Source organism: Chamaea fasciata, unplaced genomic scaffold (genome assembly GCF_029207755.1).
Source record: "Chamaea fasciata isolate MVZ Bird 193981 ecotype frontalis unplaced genomic scaffold, bChaFas1.0.hap1 SCAF_24, whole genome shotgun sequence".
Lineage (NCBI taxonomy): Eukaryota > Metazoa > Chordata > Aves > Passeriformes > Sylviidae > Chamaea > Chamaea fasciata.
The window spans coordinates 2761714-2787866 of record NW_027094109.1 but is presented as its reverse complement, the minus strand read 5'-3'; the positions used below and the strand labels follow the sequence as shown (position 1 = coordinate 2787866).

The 26153-nt window shown below is 53.1% G+C and overlaps 2 protein-coding genes across 12 annotated transcripts in view; one reads left to right on the top strand and one right to left on the bottom strand.

Annotated features, from left to right (window-relative positions):
• Positions 1 to 4361, top strand: part of LOC136300900 (opioid-binding protein/cell adhesion molecule homolog) — a 296786-nt gene extending 292425 nt beyond the window's left edge. For all 5 annotated transcript variants that reach the window (XM_066203614.1, XM_066203613.1, XM_066203611.1 and 2 more), the window contains one exon: positions 1483 to 4361. In XM_066203614.1, the coding sequence (XP_066059711.1) occupies positions 1483 to 1583 (101 nt within the window). In that variant the 3' untranslated portion in view covers positions 1584 to 4361. The remainder of the gene's footprint in view (positions 1 to 1482) is intronic.
• A 3001-nt stretch (positions 4362 to 7362) lies between these two features.
• Positions 7363 to 26153, bottom strand: part of LOC136300898 (protein CEPU-1) — a 356401-nt gene continuing 337610 nt past the window's right edge. For 6 of the 7 annotated variants that reach the window (XM_066203605.1, XM_066203606.1, XM_066203609.1 and 3 more), the window contains 5 exons: positions 15910 to 16044; positions 15166 to 15286; positions 13456 to 13607; positions 10543 to 10575; positions 7363 to 9025 (listed from right to left, as the gene is read on the bottom strand). In XM_066203605.1, coding sequence (XP_066059702.1) covers positions 8925 to 9025; positions 10543 to 10575; positions 13456 to 13607; positions 15166 to 15286; positions 15910 to 16044 — 542 coding nt within the window. In that variant the 3' untranslated portion in view covers positions 7363 to 8924. The remainder of the gene's footprint in view (positions 9026 to 10542; positions 10576 to 13455; positions 13608 to 15165; positions 15287 to 15909; positions 16045 to 26153) is intronic. The other variant, XM_066203607.1, reaches the window with a different exon arrangement.

The following is a 26153-nucleotide window of genomic DNA, read 5'->3' as shown; positions in this document are numbered from 1 at the left end:
TCCCCTTAGATGATCATGTGCTCTTATAATCAATTTTGTTTGAGCATGGGCATGACACAGCTTCTTGCTCATCACTCAATCTTCCCATCATTTCCTTCACCTTTTGGCAGTGCTTGGATTTAACATCTCAGACTCTCCTTTGCCTCTTCCTGAATTAAGATGAATGTTCACAAAAAATCAGTAGATAAAAAGACAAGGAATAACACCATCCTGAGGAAATTATTGTAACTGGATATGATTCCATAGAATCACAGAATGATTTGGGCAGGAAGGGGCTACAGGGGAGCTGGGGAAGCACTTTTGATAAGGGCATGGACAAGGGGGAATGGATTTAAACTGAAAGAGGATGAGTTTAGATTAGATACTGGGGAAAAAATACTTCACTTTTAGAGTGATGAAGCCCTGGCACAGGGAGCCCAGAGAAGCCAGGGCTGCTCCATCCCTGGAAGTGTCCAAGGCCAGGCTGGACGGGGCTTGAAGCAACCAGAGATAATGGAAAGGCTCCTGGCCCATGGCAGGGGGTGGAACAAGATGGTTTTTAAGATCCCTTCCAACCCAAACCATTCTGGGATTCTGTGATGAACCCATTCCAGGTGACCGGAGGCCTGAGAGCATATTCACAATACCTAAGAATCCCATTAACTTCACACTTCATCCATACCCTGAGTTTTGATGCTAAGACAGCTGAGTACTTATTTCTCTATTTCTTCCCTTTCAGAACGCCAGTACTGGGACTCAGACCTGTGACTTCCCCAGATGCCTCTCCATGGCCAGGGGGGGTGCAGACCAACCCATGGCCCTGTGGTAGAGTGTGTGGTGGCTTCCTCTGCTCCCCTCACTCTGTCCAGCTGTCTCATCCTATCCTGACTGGCCCACTGTGTGCCCTGCAGCCCAAATAACAGCCCTAACACACAAAGAAGCAACAGTTCTCCACTCCAGTGGTGTACCCAGATGACCAACCTCCTCCCTGCCTGACCTGCCTTCCAAGAACCCCTCAGCAACCCCAGAACACTCCTTCATACCTGAGAATCCACATGTGGACAGTGCCATTTCCTGAGTGGATGATCCTTTGTTACAAGTCACAGAGTTTTGCCAGCCCGGAGCACCAAAGTCTCTGGTCCTGGTGGCCCTCACATGGTTGTTTGCATCAGGACTCTCCAAGGAGGGCAGCTACTAAGCATGGTGGGGCTGGACAGACACCTGCCCAGGGCATTCTCCTCCTCCTCCTCCTCCTCCTCTAAGAACTGTGCCTCCCTTAAGTGTTCCTCAAGCTCTCCTCACCTCCTCCTCAACACTGACTATGCTCTCCAAAGGATGGACAAATCCACCACCCCTCCGAGGGGGAACACAACACCCTGGTCAGCCTAGGGGTGGGATGTGAAGAGGAACTGTAGGGGAGGTGGGTTCCTTTCACTCTATTTCATCACTGCAGTGCTGGCCCTAACTCTGTCCTTTTGTCTTCCTCTTCTCTCCTCCACACAGGGCCCGGAGCGGTGCACGACGGCGGCAACGCTGCATCCCGGGTGGCTGCTGGCCTCTGCCTCTGGGCCACCCTCCTCGCTCGCCTCCTCCTCGACTTTTGATAAGGGAGCGGAGGGTCCCGGGAGGCCTCGCCGCACCTCTCCCCCGCCGTGGGCTCGGCCGCCGCGCCGCCCGGGGACTCCTCTCCACGGGACGGGCGATGCACCGGAGGATGGGCGGCGGCGCCGAGCGTCCGAGGATGGCCCCGTCTCCCACGTGCCGGGATCGTTCTCGCCGCCGGTTCCGCTGTACAGACCCCACCACGTGCCACCAGACTGTCACCCGCCACCATGGCCCCGGGGGTGCGGCCCGGCACGGGCGGTGCCCCCCGTGGCTGCCCCACGGCCAGCGCTGGGGGCATGGAGCCGTCGGGGCGGGTGCCACCCAGAGCCTTCACCGGGATGTCCATCTCGTCGTCTCACTAAGCCGCCTATGCCCAAAAAGACCCCAAGGTTGAAGCCTCCTGGCTCTGCCTTCAGCCCTCTCGGTCCTGAATGTCAGTTCTCGTCGCCAAAGCTCCTCCCTAAGCACCCCGATGCCGCCAGGCCCCCGTCACCTGCCTCTGCTCCTGACAGGATGCTCTCTGGCCCTTTGGGAGAGGGTCACCCCACACAACCAGTCGTCCTTTGAGGGTCCCACACTTCCCACTACTCTTTATTCCAGCTGACATCGTATCCCTGTGCTTCCCACTAAAACCCCCTCACCTTCCTGAGGACACGAGGCTGCTCTCCCAGGAATGTGAGCCCTGGGGACTGCCACCAGCCCTCCTAGAGACTAGAGCCTTCACGCTGCATCGGACAGTCAGGCCCTCACTCCTCGCTCCAGATCCCTGCCCACTCTGCTGCTGACCCCCTGACAGCAGGGGCTGCCCCATGGCTCTCACCTTGATGCTCTGCCAGCACTTTTTGGGGAGTTTACTTTGGGCTTGTTTTCCAAGCACTTTCCAACCTGCACATCAAAAGCACAGCATCACCAGCGTGGGGCAGAGGCTCTGAATGACAGATCGAAACACCAGCTGGCAAGGCCCTTTTGCTACGGCTCTGATGCTCATGACCGTCTGTATCCCTGCCCCTCTGAGGGCCCTGAGCTGCAATGTCTTCACTCTGCCTTGTCTCATGCCCATCACATGCCCCTGCCTGAGGAAAGTCTGATGTGTCTGACCCTGTGGAGGACGCCTGGGCTCTGTTGATTTGCTGTGCTGACACAGCAGGGACAAGGATGGCTCCAATGCTCCCTGCTGCAACTTGCCTGCGACACCGAAACAGACACACCCAGACTCTGCCCTCTCTGCTTCTTCCAGCTGCCCTGGGAGCTGCCACCCCTGGTGGTGGTATCCATGTCATCTCCCCGCATATGGAATTGTGCTCCTGATGGTCTTGTGCACCATGGACCCCCTTGCCTGGTACATTGTGGCAGCCCTGAGCCTTCTTCTCACTCCATGGCCACCCAGGAATGCTTTGGGGCCACAGTCTGAGGATGGACACTCCCATCCTGCTCCTGAAAAGTCACGCGTGGCACCGGACCCTATTGCTGCGACGGGGAGACTCGACCACAGCAAGGCACTGAGCAAGCACACAGAGTGTCCCCTGCCCTGACCCGGCGCCTCCCCGTGCCTTGTCCCTTCCCTCTCCCTCCATAAGCGAGATGACTTAAGAACAACAGCCACGCACACGCTGTCTTCCCCTTGCAAACTCTGCTGCTGCCCAAACCTGCTTTCTGTGGCTGGAAGGAAGCTGGGGTGCCAGCCCTCAGCACACAAGATGGAAAAGACCACCCTGAGCCAGAGGCCATGATGGGCCACCACCGTGTTCTCTATGCAGCCGTGCCCGTCCTCATCCCTGCTCTCAATGGGCTGCCCAGGACCTGCTACAAAATCTCAATGGATGCTCCTGCCCCCCCTCCCCCTGGATGTTCAACATGTACCATGGCTGATTGACAAAAAACGCCTGGCCGCAGGCAGGGGCTGCCCCAGTGCTGGCTTACCTGGTGGACGGGGATCCGGCACTGATGGGGTGAGTCCGCGTCCTGCGGTCCCTGCGGTGCTGCTCTGCTTCTCCACTGGCATGCAGGACAGGTGGCACTGTCAGTGATCTGGGTCCTATCCCATGGCCCCAGGCGTGTTTGTCACATGTGGATGGCACTGTCTCCAGACAGCAGGGCAGCACGCGCATCCTTTCCCACATGCCTGCTCCAAAAGTACCATGGGTGCAGGACACAGCAGGACACACCTTGCCCTGATGCCTTTACTGGTTTGCACTGCCCCACAGCAGTCCCCCGCTATCACCCCGTGCCCTTTCCTTGGTCAGCCCCAAATTTCTCTGTCCCCACAGCAGAAATGCTGCAGAATCGCAGGGCCAGAGGCCATGGCAAATCAGAGAGTGGCGGCGACGAGATGCCACGACGCACACTGAGGCTGGCGGGCCTGGTGCCAGGGCTGCCCCTATCCCATCCTTGTCCCGGGGTCGGGTGGGCTCCCCTGTCCCCTGCCAGGACAGCATTCGACTTTCTCGTGCCATGTAACGTGCCATTGTGAGGAACGTGTTGGCTGTCTGAGGCCGGCCCCGCCGGGTGGCAGACCCATTTGTGACCACTGCTCTCCATGTCTGGATGCCCGGGGGGTGGCTGGGTGCCCAGGGCGGGGGCGGTATGGCCCTCGGGTCTCTCCTGCTGACGGCCGTGATGGCCGGTCTTGAGTTTCTGTCGATCATTGTATTCCAAGGGTGGCTATACTACCTGAGATTTGTGCATGTTACATTGTAGTTGTAACCTTTTCTAATTCGGCAAGAAAAAGAGATGGTTGTGATTGTGCAGTGTATCAATAAAGTTTGACGAACTTTGTACCTTCGGGGCTTTGCTTCACGGGCCCTGCGCACCCCAGGGAAGGGATGCGGTGCTGGGCACCTGCTGAGCTGAGCTGGGAGGGGTCCCCAGTGCCTGGGACCTCTGCCACTCCTGGGGTCTCACCCAGCACTTGGTTGGACCCTCTTTTGATCGTCCCCTGTGATAGTGATGCTTCAAGCCCCATAGCCGGGGGCCTGCTGCTCTCTGGGCCACCCTTCACTCCATCCATGCATCTCCCCTGGGAATCCACCAGTGTGTCCCGGGTCCTGCCCACCTCTGTCTGCTGATGAGCAATGAGCACACACCTGTTGACGGAGTCCCTGCAGGGTAAGGACGGTCTTAGTTCTCATCACTCACCTACGTTCAGTGGAAGCAGCATGATCGGGGGCCTCTTTTCCATGACTGAGACATTCCCAGCATCTTCTCCATCATCTTGCAACAACGCTCACTCTGACAACTAAACCTGCCCCCACGAAGAGATGCCTCTGCAGACAATGCACTCCCAAGGTTTGCTCCTGTCATGATCTGGCAGTGCACGATGCAGACCAAACGTCTTTGTCAAAGGACAAAACCCTCGAGGACCAGGAGCAGAAGAGCCGTGACCCTCAGCATCTGTCTCCCTGACATGTCTGTAATCTCACAGCAGGCTGTGCCCTCCGCTCCCAGGGGATGCCTCACCTTTCCACACCACATCAACCAGGAGAAAACATTCAACAAGCTCCTCTAATGTGAGACCTGCTGCCAGGAGACTGGGGCCAGTGGGACTGTGACAGACCCATCAGTCTTGTTTACTTTGAGACCTCCATTCATCTTCCCCAGCATGGGAATGGAAAGCCCATCCCAAGGGTTTTTCCCTGAACCCCACAACAAGCAAACAGCTCCATCCCACCACTGCTATGAGCTGCTGTGACCTTGCACATCAGGAACACCTCTGCTGTCCCCCTCGGGTGACCCCAGCAGAAAGGTAAGTGCTTCCCAAAATCCAACAACCTCCTCAGGGAAGGGATCTGGGAGGGATGTGGCACCTTGCCCACTTTGCTCAATGTCACCTGCAGTGAATCACGCAGTGGTGACCTCCATGGGAGACTCTCTGCTTTGAGCCTCTTCCAAAAACCCCAACCCATCAGGGAGCCAGGGTTGATTTGATGTAACTACAGGTGCCACGAAGCACAGAGCACACTCACCCCTTGCATGTGGCCCCTGGGGATCCCGCCACAATCCAAGCCTCCCTAATGCTTCCCATCTTCCCATGCCAGTTCTGCTGGACACACAGGGCTGGACCTGCCTCCACTGGAGTGAATACCTACAGAAGCCCAAACGCTCCTGCTCATGGCACATCCTGATGCCTCATCTGCACTGTCCCCATCACAGAGCACGGGGAGGTGATGCAGCCCCTCTCTGGCCATGGGATACTCTCCATCTCCCTTTCCTGGCTTGAGAGGGATGTTTCTTCATGGCCCTCAGTAACACCCAACCTGTGCCTAAGGACAAGGACCTCAGCTGCTACATTCAGGGGGAGGGAGGGCATTTTTCAGACCATGACTTCCATCCCTCCCCAGCACCAAGAGACACCCTTACCTATGTCAATAAATTATTACATAAATGCATCCATCGAGCCGCCTCTCTCTCTTTAACTTCCTCTTTGTCTGCTACTTTGGCACTGGACACTCCTTGATCTCTCACCTAGAACACCAAAAAGTTACAATTATAGAGAGGAGGTGAGGGAGAGAGCCCTGTTACCTCCATACCTACCCTGGATCCCTCCCCATTAGCCCCAAGATGCCAAGCATTGCCTCTCCTACCAGGTTTGCTCTACTGTGGCTGGCTGGTCCAACCTGGGAGTTGCAAGACCTGCGTAAAGACCAACACCATCATCTCTACCATCCTGGCCCTGCTACCTGTGCCCAGCTGTCCTGTCCTCACAACCTCAGCACCCTGTCCCTTACTTGGGATGTGCCACAAAGCCTGAGCATGGTTCTTCCCTTACCCCATGTTGCTACCACTTGGACATTGCATGTCACACCTCAAAGCAGCACCTTCCCATCCCTCTTCTCCATGCTCATCTCTTGGGTTACATCATAAGGTCAAGAAATAAAAAAAACCTCACACAAAACTGTCATGCCATCAATAGCAACCAACTTCTGATCCTGCAAATGTGTCAGGTGACCTGAAGAACCCAGCCTACCGGGAGGCTACAGATGAGGCTGAGGACCAAACTCACTAAGCAACCTTCCAGCATCACCAGAAACCAAGGGACTCACCAAGACAAGGCTCCAAGGACAGGAAAATGCACCTACATCCAAACAGTCCTGCTGTGCTTCACCTGTGTGCATTGCATGGGGGACCCTGTTCCCTGCACCCACCTCACATCTCTCTGTCTCTCCTTCCCAGGCAGGATTTGCTTCAGCTGCTCCACAAACATCCCCTGCAACGCTGTGCAGCTGTGCTAGAGAGCCACACCGTGAGCTTAGGGGCACTCAGTGGGGTCCTGAGCAGGGAAATAGGGCACAGCTGTGCCTCACACTCTCACTTTCTACTCACCAAAGCCTTACCTGTGACAGCATTCCTGCTGGGCTCACTGGTGAGGTCCGGGGGTCACCTTTCCAATGCTCTCTTGCCCCATTGTGATGACTCGGTGCACCCATCCGCCAGCCCCACCTCCAGCAACCCCTCCCCACATCCCTCCCCACTCCTGGTGGCGCAAGGGGAGAACGCGGGGTGGCCCTGGCCCCCGCGGCAATGAGCACCACAACCAGACGGAGCGGCCACATGGAACAATCGTTTTAATGGATAGGCAGAGAGAGCCCCCTCGCCGCCCGCCTGCCCGCGCCCGGGCCCCCCGCGTGCCCCCCGCCGCCGGCTGCCGGGAAGGAAAGGAAATTGAAGGAGGAAAACCAATTGCAGGAGAAGCCCCCGCTGAAATGGACGGCGAGGCAACAGGTCCTGCGCCTCGGCAGGGGCCGGTTGCTTCGTCTCCTTTTTCTTATTTCTTTTGTGGTGTTCTTTTTTTTTTATATATATATATATATATATATACACACACACATACGCACACGCACACACACACATATACATACACATATATATATATATATATAAAAAATATATAAAACTGAGCTATATAGATCTCCCTCCGTCCCTCAGCTCGCTTTATTCCACCGCGGAAAGGCCAGGGCCACGCGGCAAAAAAGCGACGGAGAGGGGCCCTGGTCCCCTGTGACCCTCTGTCCCCGGTGACCCGAGGGTGGAAAGGCGAGGGGGGTCAGGGATGCGTGGACCGAGACGCTTGTCTCGTTGAAAACCGATACACACCTAACTCCATATACAGCATGCAGTAATGGCAGCGGAAGGAACCCTGCTGGGAAACCGTGGCTAGAACTCTAACAAAAAAAAAGAATTATATATATATATATATGTATATTTATATATACTGTATATATATATCCCATAAAAAGATTCAGTATCTCCCTCCACCTCAACGCACGGCGAGTGTCGTCTGTGCCCTCAGCAGGAACTGTCCAGACGACCGCTTTTGGGCCGGTTTTGGGGGGTTTCAGCACAGGACTCCTCCTCCTCCTCCTCCTCGCTGGGCTCACAAACTTCCTTGGCTGCTTGCCTCCTTGGCAAACAAACTTCTCTCCGCTTGCTCCCCCTCTCCTGGATTTTTTTTTTCCTCTTTTTTCTTTTCTTTTTTTTCCCCCTCTTTTTTTTTTTTTTTTTTTGCATTTCTGTTTTTTAGGAACTAAGAGTTCTAGGCTCGTATCAGAAAATACAATTAATAAAATTAACCATGACTCAGAATCCCTTATCATTCACGATGTCCGCGGATGGTACGATGAAAGCGTGGCTCGATGCCGGTCTCCTTCCTCCCTTTCCTTTCGTGGTGGTGTGGTAACTGTTGAAGATCTATATATCTATACATACATATATATATATATATATATATATATATATATATATATATATGTGGAGATATAGATATATATATATATATTTTGAAACACAAATGGCGGCACAATCCATGAGAAGACGGGGAAATCTTGGCCAAGGAGAAAACCGGTGTGTCTGGATGGAGGGTCCCACGGGAGGGAGCAGGCGGGCAGGGGCGGTGAAGAGGACAGGGCAGGGGACAAGTGCCACACTCTGATGGCCCCGTCCATCCTCCACGCTGGCCCGTGGCAGAGAACGGCGGAAACAGGGGGAAAAAGTGGCAGGGGACAAAAACAAAAAAAAAAAATAGGGTGAAAAGAAAAAGACTCAGTCGCATTGCATCTTCAGCGGAAGCCTTGGATTATTAATTTTTTTCCCTTTTCTCTCCATTCCAAATTCCCATTTTGTGGGGTTGGTGTTTGTTTTGTTTTGTTTTGTTTTTGCGTGTTTTTCCTCTCTCTCCCTCCCCCAGGTGGCCTGGCCGGATACTCTCTCAATTCTTATGATTATTTTCGGAAACGGTGAACACTTCTTCTTCTTCCTCTCCTTCTTCTTTTCTTCCTCCTCTCCTTTCCGCTTGCGCTCGCTGGCCGTGGTCGTTGCCGCCGCTACTCCGCGGGCCGGCTCTGGGGTCAAAAGTGGCAGGCGAGGTGGGCGAGCGGGAGGAGCAGCAGCCACGCGCAGCCACTTCGCCGCCACGCGCCGTTGTTGCCATCGTGGACTGCGCCGGGGCCTGCGGGAAGGGACAGCAACGCCCGTGCGGTTGGTCACAAAGTCAACGGATAGCAGAAACCATGAAATAAAGGTTAAATCCGAAAAATCATCACGCTATTCGGGGCCCCGGTGGTGTGGCACGTGGTGGGGTCGCTCTGTGGTGGAGCTCTCCCCGTCATCTGTGCTGTCTCACAAACATGGAACAGCCATCCCTGTCCCCACAGATGCTGGTGTTTGGGACAGGATCCTCTGCAGTCCCTTTTCAGCCCTAAGCCCCCATCCCAAGTCCACTCTCCATCCGACCTCCCTCAGCCCCCTCCAAACTGGTCCCAATTTTCTATCCACACTCGTAGGGGAGATGACAGTTTTTGCCCAGCACATTCTGCCCACCCCAGGGTGACCACCCTGTTGCCCACTAGTGTCCCGTGGGAGGGACAGTAACCACCTGCCCACCCTGCAGAGACACTGCCAGCAACACTACATTGAGGACTTGGTGTTTTGCACCTCTTCAGAGTCTCTGTGGTGCTCAGCATGGGCCCAGACCACCATAAGGAGATGGGACGAGAAGGGTGGTCAAGAAGAGCCAAGCCCACCCATCTCTGGGGACCACAGGGGGTGAGGAGTTCAAAGCTCACTGTGGGAAAGGATGTGGAGGGTATGTTAGCCAATAGCTTTCACCAAAACACCCATTTTTTCACCAAATAGTTGGCCCGGGAGAAGACTAAGGTGGAGAAAGACCTCAGGAAGGCATCCTCACTTATATCTTGTGGAAGCAGGTCTGACCACAGGGTCGGATTCACAACTGCTTTTGAAACCCCAGGACACGTCCCCTCACTTCAAAACCTGACCAGGGCACTGAGCATCAGTAACCATCTGTTTTCCCACCAGCAACACTCTCCAGCACAATCAGACACCTCACAAATCCAGGCAACAAATCCAGGTCTCACACACTACCTCCACAAACATCTACAAGTCATCCCAAGGACTGACTACTCGATTCATCACAAATGAAGCCACCCCAAAATCAAGATGACACCAAGCCAGCTGGCCGGATAGTAAGATTGCACAGCAGAGAGCTGGCTGTCCTGGCCAAGAATAACACCAGGAAGGGGACCAAATGCATGTCCACCCCTATCTCATCCCATAAAAAAGGCACTAGAAGCATCCCAGAGGAGAAAGGACCTGCCACAAGACCCACTCACACAGTAGCACTGGGAAAGCAGCCCAAAGACATCCCTGCATTGCCCTGGCAATGGGGAGGGAGCAGGACACCATGGGATGGGGACAGGCATGCAGAGGGCACAGACCACCACCAGACAGGCACAGGAGGCTGGCGGGGAGGGGGCAGCATGGGAGGGCAGCGAAGAAAGCCCTAATTCATCCCTACACCAGTGAAAGCAGTGGGGTTGTGGGGCAGGAGATCCAGGTGGTGGGTGCTGCGGCTCCCACTGAGATGAGTTGTGACGGGAGCCAGAGGGGCCCGAGGGGAACAGCGGGGGAAGCACTGCCATTGTGGGGGACCCCCAAATTACTGACCTTTCCAGGGTGTCAGAGCGGTAGTTGTCTCTTCTAAAAATTAAAGAACAAGTGAAAGTTAAGGCAAAAGGGCAATGGAAAGTGCAGGCTCGAGACACCTCCCTCAGCCTGCCCTCGACTTGGGGTGGGAAAACCAGTGGATGGGGTAGAAATGGGATCTGTTGCCCAAATCACACCACACTGCTGTGGGGCCATGGTCCTCTCATCTCGGAGGGAACCTGAGATGAGCTGAATACGGGACCTCACACCTGCCAAAGCCTGTAGTTGCACCCTGTGCAAAAGGCAAAGCACAGGGGCTGGGATATGGGGGTGCAGGGGGTTCACCTCTGCCCCGTGAGTTCGGGGCCCATCCCTCTTGCTAATCCTGCAACATCCCAAAAAGATTTATGGCCTGACAGCCACCTCTGGGAGCAACATGGGCTGTGTGATGGGTGAGAAGCAGAGGGCTGGTTTTCTCCCCAACTCCACAGAATGATGTGGTTTCCCTGAGCACTCTATCACATCCCAGACAGCACCAAATGAGCCGCTGAATGAGGCGGCAGGTCTGGAATAACGAGTGCTACATGTTAAATAAAGCACCAGTTGACCTCCATGAAAAATTAGATTAAAAAAAGGATTAGAAGATGAACGCTACATTAGCCTCTCGCACAACCCCAAAAAGGCTCATGTCACGGTACCTGCACATATTAAACCTCCTTTTGTGGGGAAAAGCTCCAAAACAATCAGCTTCAGAGAAAAGGGGCCACTCACAAAATTGTCCCCCAAAACCTCACAGAAGAGACATTTCTCATGCACAGGTAATGCAGCCACCGCATCCACTTCCCTCTTATCTTGTATTAAATAAACAAATACGTTGATAAATAAAGACAATTAATCCCCAGATTGAGGACACCAGTTGCTTAGGGACGGGTGAGCTCGGCCCTATGATGCTTGGGACCATCACACTGCTGATTAGGGAAGGGTTGTACCTGGGGGTGCTGCACCAGGAGATGGGGGACCCCTGCATGCCACAGTCTCCTCAGGGAACTGTCACCGCCCGAGGGAACTCATTTATTCAAGACTGAATGGATCATTCAATCAATGCAGCCTTTATGGAAATTATGGGCGGTCAAAGGACTCTGATTTCGCTCCCTGATGGGATTCACAGTCAGACCACAAATCTAAGGGGGGATCATAAAATAAGCTTAGGCTTTTGTGGGACACTTCCCTGCCTCCCACCTGACACTGCCATCACAGTACAAGTCCCACAGATGGGTTAGAACCCAAGGAACCAAGAGCTCATCAGCAGGGAGATGTCATCTTTATTTTTAGCCTGTTCATCCAGCCTGGATCTGCAGATGCCAAACTGAAGGCCCCCACTAATTAATATTTTAACCTCATAAACACATTGGAAGGCTGCAACACCACAGCTAAGGATGTGGCTCAGGCTGTTGGGCACTTGGCACAGCCACCCCATGCCTGCAACAGAGCTGGAGCCAGGCCTGGGTGGTCAGAGGTGTTGGTATCCCTAAAACTCGGGGTTATTGGATTACCAGATAGGCTGGTGAGGAAGAGAATTGAGATAGTTCCTAAGCAACACTAATGATGGCTTAGCAGAGGTGAACCTTCATCGCATACGACTTGGACTTTACTGGGGGAACAAATGGGTCTGAGCATCCAAGATGGATGAACTCCTCTGTCACAACTCAGGGGAACCTGGCACAGCTGCCAATACCAGTGGCAGGGGAGGATAAGCCTGTCCTGTGATGCCACCCTGACCCCACGGCCGTGGTGTGGCCCCTGGCAAAGCCCAACATCCCCTACCGACATCCTTAAAAAAACTGCTCCCTTGGAATCCATCCAGCCCCTCCTCAAGACATGGACAGCACTTCCCAGGGTCTCCACACGCCTCCCACTGCCCCGGCACACCCCAGAGCCCGGCACATACTGTGGGACTGCTCCCTACCCCGAAACGCTTTGCATGGCTGGGGCACAGACAGTCCTGAGCCATCCCCAAGGGACCCGGGGACAAGGAAGGCTCATCTGTCACTCTGCTCTGCTCCCTCTGACTGTACAATAACGAGAGATGAGGAGATGACCAGGCACAACAATTGGGTGGCAAGGAGAAAGACAATGCTGGGGAGAGGTTGGAGGAACTCAGTCACCATTTCTACATTGTTCAGCTGCGAGAATCACACACCCCACAGCCCAGCAGGGAAATATCCCCAGCAGTGCCCAGGGATGAGATCTGTCATCCATTTCTTGCTCCCGGAGAGCACAGCCCTGGTTTTGCTGCCACCTGAAGAGGCTTGACAAATATGTCAATCAATCACAGCCCTTCCCATCCATGAGCAGTGTCAGAGGGATGCATTGCTCTCATCCCAGCTCCAGCATGCAGGGAAAACAGTCCTGGGACAAGGGTACAAGCCTCCTCCTCCCTGCCCTCCACACCTCCCCATCTCCCTTGGCACGTCCAACAAGGATATATCTGCTGGGCAGGAGCAGAAAACACCACCTGGAAGGTGATGGAGCAGGGAGCCTGTTTGTTCTCACATGGGAATGGGGCAGAAATGACACTGAGCAGCATCTCTGCTCCCACCCATCGACACAGGGGGATGCCTTCACACAGAGGCTCTCCTAGGTACCCATCAGAGCAAGAAGATGGAAACCTGCAGCCAGCTCCTAACTTTGATCCCAAACACAGTGCCAAACACCTCTGAATGATGGGAGACACTGCACCTGAATCAGGAGGCAGCTTTGGAGGCTCCCCCCTTTCCCTGCAACCTCTAGCCCACGTGCCAAGGGCAGAAAGGATCAGCAGCAAATACACATCTCCCCCAAAAGACATGGCAGACCCTTCCCATGTCTCTCCCATGGGTGGTGTCACTGTGAAGCCATTCCCCCTTCCTGGCTGGTTCCCTCAGCCCTACTCACCATAGAGGATCATGCTGGCGTTGGTGTTCCCTAGCTGGTTGGAGGCTACGCAGGTGTAGTTGCCATAGTCCTGCTCGGAGACGTTGAAGAAAGTCAGTCTGGAGAAGAAGGGTTTGTTCTCCACTTTCAGCCCTTTCTGTCCTTCAGCCAGTCTGGGAGAAAAGAGGAATGGGAGGTCATGGGGGTGGCATCAGGAAGGGAAGTGGCCGCTATTTTCCATGCCCAGTTATCCTCTGGTTGTGCCTGTGAGTGGGGACATAGAGCTTGGGGGAACAGGGAGAAGGGAAGGTGTTGGAAAAGGTAAGGGAGATGGGTGCTGCTCTGCTGGGTCTCCAGCTGCCAGCCCACACCATCCCCGTGTGACCAGAGGCATCCTCACTGCTGCAGGGTCATGGGATGGTGCTGGGACCTGCCAAATGCTGTGCAGAGAGAGGGATGCTCCCATGCCTGGGAGGAAATCTGGGAAAGGCTCATTCCCACCCTACAGAAGAGTCTGGTTTCTCTCTCATGCCCTCAGTCCTCTCTGTTCTGCAGAATGCCTTCTGTGACCTTCCTCTTCTCTCACCCCTGCAATGGGTGATGCAATAGGCACCCAGCACAGCAGGGAGGCTTCTCAGCCAGCACAGATGCTGAAGCATTAGCCAAGTGCTTGGACTTCCCTGTACTGGTGTCCCCATCCTGCTTAGCTCCTGCAGCTCCTGCTAATTCCTCCCGGGAAGTGCTGGATTCTCGTTATGATCCACGCTGGGTGCTGATCGGGCGGGCTGAGCCCGCTCCTGCTGCTACTCCGCAGGCCCTCGTGATCTGACCTAGTTCTGAGCAGAGCCTTTCATCTGCCACACAAACATCCGCAGCTCTGTACAATCTGCTGCTCCTTTCCTCTCACACTGAGTGAGGCAGGCAGACCCAGGTTCCCCTCCAGCTTCTGGAGCAGCTTTTTTGGCCAAAACATCCCTCCTTATCAGGGACCGGTGTGGCTTGTCCTGTGTTTGGCCACACCATAGCCCCTCTGGGCTTTCCAAGGATAATCAACACAAAACTCGGTTAAAAGCACTTTGCCTGGGGCCAGAAAGAGGCAATTTCTCCAGACTGGGACCCACCCTGGGCTGTGCTGCTCCACTCCTCATTCCCCACCCATGTCCCTGGGCTGTTGCTTTGGCAGGACACAGAAGTTGCTGGATGACCTAAAAGCAGGTTTCACCCCAAAGCAGGGCAGGCTGTCTCTGGAGCGCAGCAAACCCTGTCTCTTGACTGACACATTTCTTTTGCTTTACCAAGAGCTGCCTTCTGGCCAAAGCATTTAAAGAGATGACAGAGGTTTCATCCACTCTTAAGTGCCTGGATTTGTGCTGCCAATATCCATTTTGGACATTATACTTCACCCAAGCAGGGATTTACCACAACACCTTCAAACAAAGGCATGGGCAGCAACGATCCTGCCCCAGTGGGGGCTGCAAGAGGTTCCTGGGAAAATCCCCCTCCACAAATTCGATGAGTTAAGTATAAAGACTTTAACAGATCCTGGATAATGGCAATTCCAGCTGTTGGAATGCCTGGATTTGCCCCAGCACAAGCACAACCTGCTGCTGTCAGGGGGACATGCCTCAGTATCAAAACCAGGCTTGTGCCAAGGGTTATGAAGCTGCTGGCACTGGGTGCAGCCCACGTGGGGTTGGTGTCCTCCCCCCATTGTGCCCCCCAGGCTCTTACCTCTTGTCATCTTTGTACCACTGGAAGTCGGCGGAGGGGACAGCGGAGGCCTCACACAGCAGAATTCCCTTCTGCCCCACTGGCACCCCGGTGCTCTTCGCATCCGAGATGTACGGAGGGTCTGCGGGGAGAGGGGAAACCCGGGGTGAACACCCAGCAGCCTTATAGATCTCTATCCCCTCCCCTTGCTCCTCAAGATCTTCTTTCTCTCCCTGCACCAAAATCATCTCTGAGCCCATGCTCAGCTCCTGCCACTTTGGCGCTGCTGTCCAGAAGTTTTCAGGTTCATGGGGGTTCTCCTCCAAAAACAAGAGACCCCCAGCTCATGGTTGTTACATGTCCAGCTAATGGAGTGACCAGAGAAAGGTTTAGGAGGGTCTTCATGTCTGTCTAAACGTGAAATACTCTGTTTTCTTCCTGTCTCTCATTTTTTCTAACAGAAAAAAAATAGTTCTATTTACTGCTCACTTCTCTCCTCTCCTCAGAGGTTATCAGCACAGCATCTCTCCATGGGCAGAAAACCCAGGTTGACGCAGACAGCTGAGGAGGAGGTGGTGGGAAAAAGATGGAGCTCGAAAAAAAGGAGGAGAAAATAGGGCAAAACACCACCTGCTCAGAAAAACTGCTGCCGCCTGTCTCACTCTGGGGCCTTTGTGTGCCTCACTTGAAGTGCCACTCCCTTGTGGGGTGGCATGTGACCCTGTCCTGCCCCAGCCGTGTCCCCTGCTGGTCCCAGGGACTCACAGTTGACGGTGACTTTGACTCGCTGCACGACGGGTGCTGAGACGTCGTTGGAGGCGCTGCACTCGTACTCTCCCGACTGCTCCCGTGTGATCCCTGTGATCTCCAGGTACTCATCCTCGCTGATGAAGCCCACGGCTGCAGGGGCAGAGACAGAGGGCCCTGAGTGATGGGGAGGCACAACAAACCTGTGCCCACTGGCTGGTTGCCATCTGTGAGCGTGTCACTCTGCACTGGGACACTCAGTCTGCAGGTGCCAGCCCAGAATGCCCTTGTGCCCCTGCATTCCAAGAAAATCCGTGACAGAAAGGTTTCAGCAAACGCTGGACTGCTCCAGCAGCTCTGGCTTCACTGAGAGCATCACTTGCTGGAGATAATGTCCCTGAGGGGCTCAGGGTGGGCAAAGTGGGCAAACCTCCACCCTGCAAAATGACCTGAGCTCACCTCTGCACATCCCCTCTGCTGGAAGGTATTTCCAGGCTTACGTAAACACCTTTCTCTAATTTTTCAGCTTCGATTAATTTGCAGCAAGTCTATTCACATTAGAGGTTGTGCCAACACCCCCCTTTAGGTGAAACACCTCATCCCTGTGCCACCCCAGGCTCATTTCTGGGGGGGCTGCACTTGTCCCCCTCTTCTCCATCCAGGCTGCAGTGCAGCTTCTTGTTTCACTCAAAGCCAGAAAGATGCAATCAGTGGAATTTCCTTCACTCAGTGGCATTTTTCAGCCCCCATTGCTTGCAGGAGCTCTGTTTATTTTGACAAACTCCTGGAAGCACACAATGCTTGGCTGGCCGGGAGCAGGTTGGGCCACAAGACTCCCCAGGTTCATCCCCCAAACAAGCAGCAAAAATTGCTTTTTGCAGCCCCCAAAACATGGACAACTTCTCCCTTTCCTGCTGTTTACATCTCCCCACTGGATCTCCTGCAGCCAGGATGCTGTAATTACTGCACAGAGCATCTCTGAGCCCTGTGTCACACTTAATATTCCTATAAATTTTAAACGGTAGTCCTTGGTACATATGTGTGGCAATTGGTGTCATATTTTAATTAGGCTTGCCCTACACCATCTGAAATTAATAATAGCTCGAATTACCAGTGTAATTTATAAATTAACATTGCTGCAGCATTAGGAAATAAATTAGCTCTGGACAGCTGTTTCTGGGAGTGAGTGCCAATGGCAGGGAGGCCAAGCACAGGTCCCTGGTCCCCAGGGGGATGCCGTGAGCTGGGCCAGCCCTGGCATCCCACCCGGATACCACTGTCTGTGCTAGCGTGACCTGATGGGCCACAGCTCGCTGCGCTTGGCCGGCCAACCGTGTGCATCCTGCTCCTAACAAATGCAAAATCCACACGTGGGAGGCTCCCAGCGGGGCACACACCACCTGCATCCCACCAGGCTGATGCTTTTAGGGCATCTCTTCCCATGCTGCAGGAATAGTGTGGTCAGACTCCCCCACCCACCATGGATGGTGTTCCTGGAATGCCCCGGAACAGCTGGACACAGTGAGCACCCCAGGATCCTGCTGCTGCAATCCCAGGTGCCACTACTGTCAACTCAAACCAGTGCAAATATGCTCAGCCATGACGAAATCCCACCTTGGCTCTCTCTCCCTGCACCAGACCTCACAGGTGCCACCCCCCCACAGCATCCCTGGGACTTTGCATGTCCACTGCTCCCTGAACTGGGGACCCCATGCACGCACGTCTGCATCCCACCTTCCCAGGCTGGCCTAACTGGGAAGGCAGCCCTGTGAGAGCTTTGCAAAGGAGTGAAGTGAGTTTTCCTGTTGATGAATTGCTGACATCCACCAGTGTCCTCAGCCCTGTGCTGAAATTCCCACCCGAGTGGCTCGTGGTGCAAACCGCTGAGCTCATCACTACTTAGCGCAACTGAAGGGTGAGATATGAAGGCGTTACCCCAAAATCAATATCCTTTAGAGACACACAAATTACAGCCTTACATCCAGCGGCCCTGCAGCACTACAAAAAGAAAAGGAGAGGGGAGGAAAAAAAAAATTCTTTTTGTGGCTGACCTAGAATCGGCTTCTCTGTAGCACAGCGCTGCCTGCTGATAAAGTAACGACACAGCCGGTGGCCTTCAGATGCTCCACGCACAAATCTGACTCTGGGCTGTGCAAAAGCTCAGATAACACTGCTTCCCAACTCACCAAAGGGCTTTCCCAAGTTCCAGAGTCAGCTCATACACGGCAAGAATTAGTTCTTGCCATAGTCAAGCCATAATTTGTGCGCCTGGTTTGATCAGGGAGCAAAGCAGCTTGAGTTCCTTTTGTTCGCCAGCAATAGACTTCATTAAAGTAACTGCAAGGGTCAGATTTCTACCTGTAAAAGCTCAGGAAATTGGGGGATGAAGGTTTCTTCCATGCCTGTGTGGCACTGAAGTCTGAGATATGTGCATGGTAATCAGCTGATGGAGAGGCAGAGCTGGAAGTAGAGGGACTCAGGGTCTGGCATCTTGGGAATTTGGCTACAGCCAAACAGAGCCTGCCCCGGACAGAGACAGGATGCTCTGAGCCGGAGCTGACTCCTGTTTCTGTCCTGTGCACAATGTGATGTAAATCGTGCTCAGCTGACAACAGCATTAGGAGCACCATCCCTGCAAGAGGCTCTAGCCCAGGGATGCCTCCTCAGTCCCAGCTACAGCATCTCAAATATTTGGGTGACATAAAGAGTCCCTGCCCACTGGTGAAGCAGGTGACACCAGGTGACTAAGACAACATCTCCCCATCCTCTCCTATACAAGTGGCTTTTCAGAAAAAACAGATCCATAAAGCTGTGGAAACAAAAAAAAAAAAAAAAAAAAAAAAAACAAAAAAAAAAAAACCCACCAAAACAAAACAAAACAAAACAAAAAAAACCCCAAAAAAACAGATCCGGAAACCTGCTTCACCTCCTGGAAGCACCTGGAATTTGGGAATGCTCAGGGCAAGGCCTGACCAGAGCCCTGCAGCTCCAGGAACTCTGCCAGACGTACCAGTCCTTCTCTGCCTTAATTGATGGTGGGAACTTTCAAGGCTGTCTCTGCTTGAGCACAATTAGGAGCTGAAATATTGCAGGAATTAATGGAGAGCTCTCTCATCTCCTCAGGAGCTAGAAAACCAGCACAGCCAGCACCCATCATTATTATTATTAATACTAATAATATAATACGGGCCAGAAATGGAATGGCCGTGGACAACGCACAAGTGTAATCCTTGCTCATCAGCCACGGATGATGAACTAACCCAGTGTGAGCTGGGGAGATGGAAAAGCAGAGCCTGAATCCTTGTGCTCAGTGAGCAGGAGGCTGCACACAGACCACTATGCAGTATCTAGGACTTGCTCTGCAGATCTCTGTTAAAAGCCTCAGGGAAGGGGATGTTTGACCACCACAGCAGTGGAGAAGCCACAGAGGCGAGGTTCTGGTGTGGCACGGAGCACCAAGGCAAATCCAACAGATGGCCAAGCTGTGCTTGGGGTCCCACACAGCACGGATGCAGTGAGGTGTGGGCAGATGCCTCCTGCATCCATGTTGCTCCCTCCGTGCCTTTCTCTTTCCATTGCTTTCCTCGTTTTCCCATCCCAACTCATCTCCCTTCTGACTCCTCCTCCCCATTTGCTTCCATTGAGCCTCTGACAAGATAATAACTCACCAGAAAGTGAACACATGTTCCCAAATTAATTACATGCCACTGTCCCCCGGCTCACTGTTGCAGCCATGTTCAGGTCTCCAGGACACTGCTCACAGCTTTCCCTGGCTGAAGGCTGCCCGTGATGCCATTGAAAAATCTTCTTTGGAGCTCTTTCCTGTGTCCATACCAACTCCCTGCCCCTCAGACCAAGCTGAGCCAGCCCAGCCACACAGGGCTGCAAGATTTTCACCTCTAAAGCCCAAAGGCACAACCTCAACAGTGGTCCCACAACAGGTTTGGTATCCGGGTACTCCAAGTCCCACCAGTGATCCTGAAGCACTGCCCTGCCCTCCACACCATGCTGCTGCATTTTCCAGGCACTGATCCCACTGGCCACGATCAGCCAAAGCAAGAGAATATTTTATGGAGATAATTTTATTAAAATGTTTACAACAATGCAGATATTGACATCTTGCTTCAATCAATAGCACAATTTATTGTCCTTCAAGGTGAACATTAAGCCAAGCTGCCCATTAGTCAATATTTACCTCCAAGGTCTATAAATCTTTATACGGGCTTCAGCGGATGTTGACAGCAGCTGATTCCAGATAAGTAAAAGTAAGAGCGTGAAACATTGCTCCTTTTGGAGGTGAAATAGTAACTAGTTAATTACAGTCCCTACAGCAATTCTCAACTATCAATTTATGGCTACTTCTGGCAATAAAAATTAACATCGCGCAGACTCCCGGCTCCGAGTGACGCACTAAACCCGAGAGCCATATATTTCAAACGTCACCCCGATGCGGTGCTGATGGCCATCCTATAACAGTTTATGGTAAATAAATAAAACACACAAAGGTAATGAGAGAATTGTTGGCACCCGAGACCCACTTCACCTCTCTTTCGTGCAGCAGTGAGAGGAAAAGTGCAGGATGGGAGATTTAGTAGAATCAGAGCAGATGGGGAAGCAGGTGGGGAAAGGAACCACCCCAAATCACCCCAAATCCCTCTCAAAGGAGGCATGACACAGCCGCAGGTAGGTGGGTAAACAAGAGGTGAGGCTGCCTCCAGTACATGCCCCAGCCAAACTGGGGGATGCACCTGCCTCACCTCTTATTAACCACTATTACCCTCTCCTGATGGCTCAATTAACACATAAGGAACAAAGTTCAGCCATTTCTGAAATTCCCTTCCCCATTTTTATTCGATCAGGTGAATGACCCCAGCTAGGGCAGCTTCTCCTCTGTGCACCCCCTCTTTTCAGGCCCCCACTGTGCCAGCTTAAAGCTGCCACGCTCCAGTGGACAAAGATTAGGGGTAATTAACCTGCTGGAAACCATCCAGTGCAATCATTCAAAAAATGATTTTTTTTAAGATTACCCTATCGACCCAGACAAACTCCTCTCCTCCTCTTGTGAATATTGCATCCCTTAACCACAGGCTCCAGCCCATCTCCATCTGTGACCCCCCTTAGCTGAGCAATCCTTTTAGGAAGCACACCTACATGAGGTACAGGGTACCAGCCTCCTGTTCTTCATGTTCACAAGCCTTCAGAAGCAGGACCGTCACCCCAGAAACGGGCACACAGCATATCAGAGTCTGCGTCGTGCTTACACGGGGCCAAGCCACTGTTTTTGAAGTTTCTCGATGACAAGGAAGGAAATCTCTCCTCTGACATGCTTTTCCGTGTTAATTAGCATGTTTCCGTGGCCTGATGTTGTGCAAAGCCCCAGGGGATGGTGCACTCGCTGCCTGGCACTGCGTGATGCTCAGGGATGTGGGAGCTTGGCAGGAGCTCGCTCCACTGCTGCAGTCTGAGGTCTCTCCTCCTCATCCTCACACCCCAGGGGTGGTGACCATCACCAGTTGTGCCTGGTGTCACCAAACAGAGGGAAAACATGTTTTCCTTAATTGGACCCTTTCTTACATCGGATTTGGGGAACTCTCACAGCCAATTTTGCTCCTTGTGCATGGCAGCACAGGCTTTGAAGGAGTGGTATAAGTCCTTCTCCACCACTGGTGTCAGCATGCCCGCCTCCCTGGGGCTGTGGGAAACTCTCCTTGCCTACGGCCATGCAGTGCTGTAGCTTTTCTTCCCCTTCCAACTTTTTGCAGCACAGGTGAGCCGAGGGTGCCTGGAGTTTTGCTCCAAGATATGATGGATACACCCAGGCTTGATTTTGTGCTGACATGAGCACAGGTGACTGTTTCTGAAGGTCCTACCTCTGGCTGCCCGTGACCACAGGGTCAGGATGTGGGGATTTGGACAGGTACATTCCAACATGGAGCTGTCACGAAAGCGGGAAAGACACATTCTTCAACTTGCTCAGTGCAGAGCTAGAACTGAGACAGGATCCACATTTGTGGCTCCGTTTGCTCAGTGCATCCCTGAGATCACACTTGGGGCTCATATCTCATACAACAACTCTGATATTTAACTATTCGGCGGGCACATGCCACACATCTCACTAGTCACTGGGACAGGTGACCTGCAGAGACCTTCCAGATGCCACCACATCTCCTGGTCACTCAGCCTGCAGTCACACATAGTGGCATTAACTCCAGAAACAGTGAAAGCAAGACACTGGGGGCCTGAGCAACCTGGTCTAATGGAAAGTGACCCTGTCCATGGCAGGGTGTTGGGATGAGATGGTCTTCGAGGTCCTTTCCAACCCACACCAGTCTGTGACTCCCTGCAGTGCCCTTCCCTGCGGTGTTTGGGGATGCCTGCCCACTCCGCTCACCCCACTGATGCTACCCAGAGCAGCCAAGTTGCCTGAGCCATCCATTATAGCACCATTGTGAAGAGTTTTTAGCTTAAAAGTCCTTGAAAGTTTCCCACTGTGACTCGTTAAACAAGATCTTTTTCACTTTCCCTCTATTCTCCGCTAACAATATTTATACTCATTTCTTTTATTGAAATCTATCTGCCGCCTGTTCTATTAAAGCCACCTGAGTGGCAGCTCCTATTCTCCGGGAGCCTGCAGCCCATCTATTCTCCAGACAATGAGGTACAAGCAGTCTATCTTCTATTGTGCTCCCCGGCCTTCGGCTCTCAAATCTTCCATCTCTAAAAGGCATGTCAGAGACGCCTCCATGCAAAAGATTGGAATCCCGGCTTGTGGGGGCTTCCCGGTGCTGGCCTGGCTTGCTGCCCTCCCTCTCTGGGCGAGCATCTCCAGGGACATGCTGCTGTGGCACCTGTGATCCCTCAGGGATGCATCTCCCCCGTCCCTTCACATCCTCAGTGTGGTTTGTGGCATCATACGGTGCATGGCTTGCTGCTGCTGCTGCTGCTGCCGGGATGTTTGCACGTCTCAGACAACTTATTTGTTACCGGGAATAAAAGAGGAGCATTAAACCTTTTGTTTGCAAGAAGTAGTTCCTTGGGAAATAAATGGATTATGGAAATTAATATTTAAAGAAACAAAACAAAACAACTCGGGGACCAACCACCCTTGAACGAGGCTCTAACTCAGGAGTAAATGAGTCGAATAAAGAATGAGCCCTTTTATTTCCGTGAGAGGGAGAGCTCAGAGGCAGCTCAAGGCTCAGCAAAGTGGCAGCCACTGTCTTCAGCCACTCCCAGATCCTGTCGCTTCCTGGGGTGCTGATAAGAACACTGGACCCCAGGAAAAGGTCCAGAGGGCACTTGTCACCATGTTAGGGCAAATTAGCAACGGCTACAGTTCACAAAGAGCTTAAATGGCATCTGATCTGCAGCAAAGATGGGTGCAGGGCTCGTTAGAGGGCGGCTGTTCTTAATGATTCCCACCCATCATCACCAGCATGAGCTGGATACCTTTCTCCCTGGCCCTGGAAAGGTAGGGGTGACCCTTGTGGTGACACTGGGAGGGACTGATGCTCAGCAGAGGCTCTGACTGGCATGGAGCCACTTCCCACGGAGCTTTCCTGCCTCCTTGCAAAAACAAATGCAAAAGGTATATGAAAATCAATGGTGAGGCTCCCACAGAGCCAAGCCCTCTCCAGAGAGCTCCTGAGGAGACAGCATCTCCCAGCAGCTCCGTGCTCGAGCACCAGCACTGCTCCTGGCACCACTCTTCCTCCCATGTTCTCTCCCACAGCCCAGAGCATCCAATCAGGTGCCCAACAAAAAGTCCTCTCTCCTTCCTTTCCTCACTTCTCCTTCCTCCCAGTGGTTTTTTCCCCCCGTAGCTGCTTCCAAGGTGAGAGAGGACAGCGTTGCCGGAATGAAAGATTCTCCTGCGTGCCCTCTCCCAGCAGCGGCCCTAATTCATTTTTCATGGCCCCTTGCAGTGACAAAAGCCGCTGCTTCTCTCTTGTAAGCGTGCGCCATGCAATAAGTCAAAGCTGATGTGCATTTTCCCCCTGGGTGCGAAGCTGTGCTTTTGATTTAATTTGTCCTGTTGTTTGGCGCTCCGCCTTCGCCGGTGAGTTCCTCTGGAAAGGTGGGAAGTGGGGCCCCATCCATGCGGAGGGGCTGCCTAACAGATGGGGTACAGTGGGTAGTGGTTAAATAATTTGTCGCAATGGTACCAAGATGCTGGAGAGCGACAGATGCTGCTGGAGAAAATGGCTCAAACACGCATCCTGTTTGTGGGAACGCTGCTCCTCCATTAAATCCTGTCGCAACTTGGCTCCTCTGGAGCTCATCCCATTTCTGGCAGCTTCTTTGCTGGCTCCAGGAGAAGCTGTGGTGCACAGGGCTTGGCGAGGAGAGCAAGAACCAAGGTTGCTCCTGCCTGTTATCTGCAGGTGCTTTGCAGAGAACCCGAAAAGATTTCGCGGGAGATCCACCACATCCCTTCCCAACCACTCCCTGCAACCGCATTGCTGTGTAGAAGAAAGCATTCCCAAACCCCTTCCAAACTCGAGGCACCCTGCTTTCCTCTGGATCTGTGTGAAAAAGAGCTGCTGGCAGCCAGGACCAAAGGGTCCCTCCGGCTGGAAATTTAAACCCCAAGGCTTTCTCCACAGGACAAGCTCTTAAGAAGCAATTGCAATGCAAAGTGTTAAATGGCTGTAACCTCGGTTAAGCCGTATTTCAGCCGCATTAGGGAAATATCCCTCAGATGGGAAGCAAGTGGCATAATGGCATTAAAGTAAAAAAATAAGCATCAAGTGCCGGCTAAATCCATCGCCAGTGCTGGCAAGAAGTCATGGGGATCTGGGAAACTTTCCCTTCTCCACGCATATCCCTGCAGGCAGCTCATGGAAAGCCTGGACTCTGTCGCTGCCACAACTTTCCTGCAAATGGGAGATATCTCCCATCCCTCTTTTTCCCCCGGGACCCCCTGAGCACTCCTCACCCCCCAGAGCCATCTGAATCATGGCAGGGTGAGACTGGCTGTCGCCTCTCCATCATCTTTATCCCGTCTTTATTTTTTCAGACACGCTATTTTCCAGCCCAGTGGCCTTGCTCTGTCCCTCGTGTTTTATGGCACTGATGTCTCCATTTCTGCAGGATCACTCGCAATATTGTGGCTTATTGAGAGAAGCCAGGGAAATGCAGGGGTGATGAGCTGGATGGGTTTGGGGCTCAGGGGGGCTGGTGAGGATGTCCTGGGCCTGGGGAGGGGGGTTGGGGTGGTTGTGACAGGAATTTCAGGGATGTGTGATGCTGGGTGACTGAGAATGGGGGACTGGAGACTGGGCTGAGCCCCATTTCTGGAGCCCACCATCCCCTCCTCAGGCCTCTGTGTAGGTATTGGCCCTGCTACAGGAGCTGGGAGGGCAGCGAGAGGCATTGCTCTGCAAGGGAAAAGCCATTTTAAATAACAGCAGTGTGTCACAGGAAGGGGAAAAACCCACGGGCTACAGCATTGCTCTGGCTTTAAATTATACCGTAGGAGAATAAAAATAAAAGAGAGGAAGACAGAGAGAGAGGCCAGGAGGAAAAAGAATTGCCATTGTTTTACCAAGCAGATGGGAAAGTTCAGGGGATCAGAAAAAGACTATTATTATCTTGACTCGACCGAGAGGAGATGGGAAAGGAAGAGGCATTTTTTTCCCCTGCAGTAAGGAATGCTGTGGCTGAAGAAATTTCAGCAAAGAGTCAGAAAGAAACGGTGCCATCGGCTCGGGGCAGTGCCCAGGTTACCCCCATAGCCTGGGCATGCCGCCTCGGTTTGCCTTTTTGTCCCCTTTCCCAGCAGTGACACCACATCCCCTGCTACTATTGCAGGCTGGGGAGGGGTAACCAGGGAACACATCCCTCACCACCTCCAGCTGCAGTAACATGCCAGATGTGCTGCCAGATGTGCCCACTGCCAGTGGCGCTGCAGCTGTGGGCACCCCTCCATGGCACTGCTGGTCCCACCACCTTCCCAGCCTTGGGACATGACCACCTGCCCTAACTACCCAAATTTCTGCTTCCTTGTCCCAGAAACCCATTGCTTGGCTACAAGCCATTAAATACCCTAAATAGACAACAAATTTCCTGCTGGCTGTTTAACATGAGCAGAGCATGATTTTTTTTCTCCCCAAATTCATGTGAAAAGCCACTTTTTCTGTGTCTAAAATGTTGTTACAGCTCTGTGGCTGCTCACTGCTGTTCTCCAGCTCAGTACGGGGCAGCTGAGCCACTCTGGCTCTCCAGCACGTTCCAGCTCCTTGCCCTTACAACACAGCAGC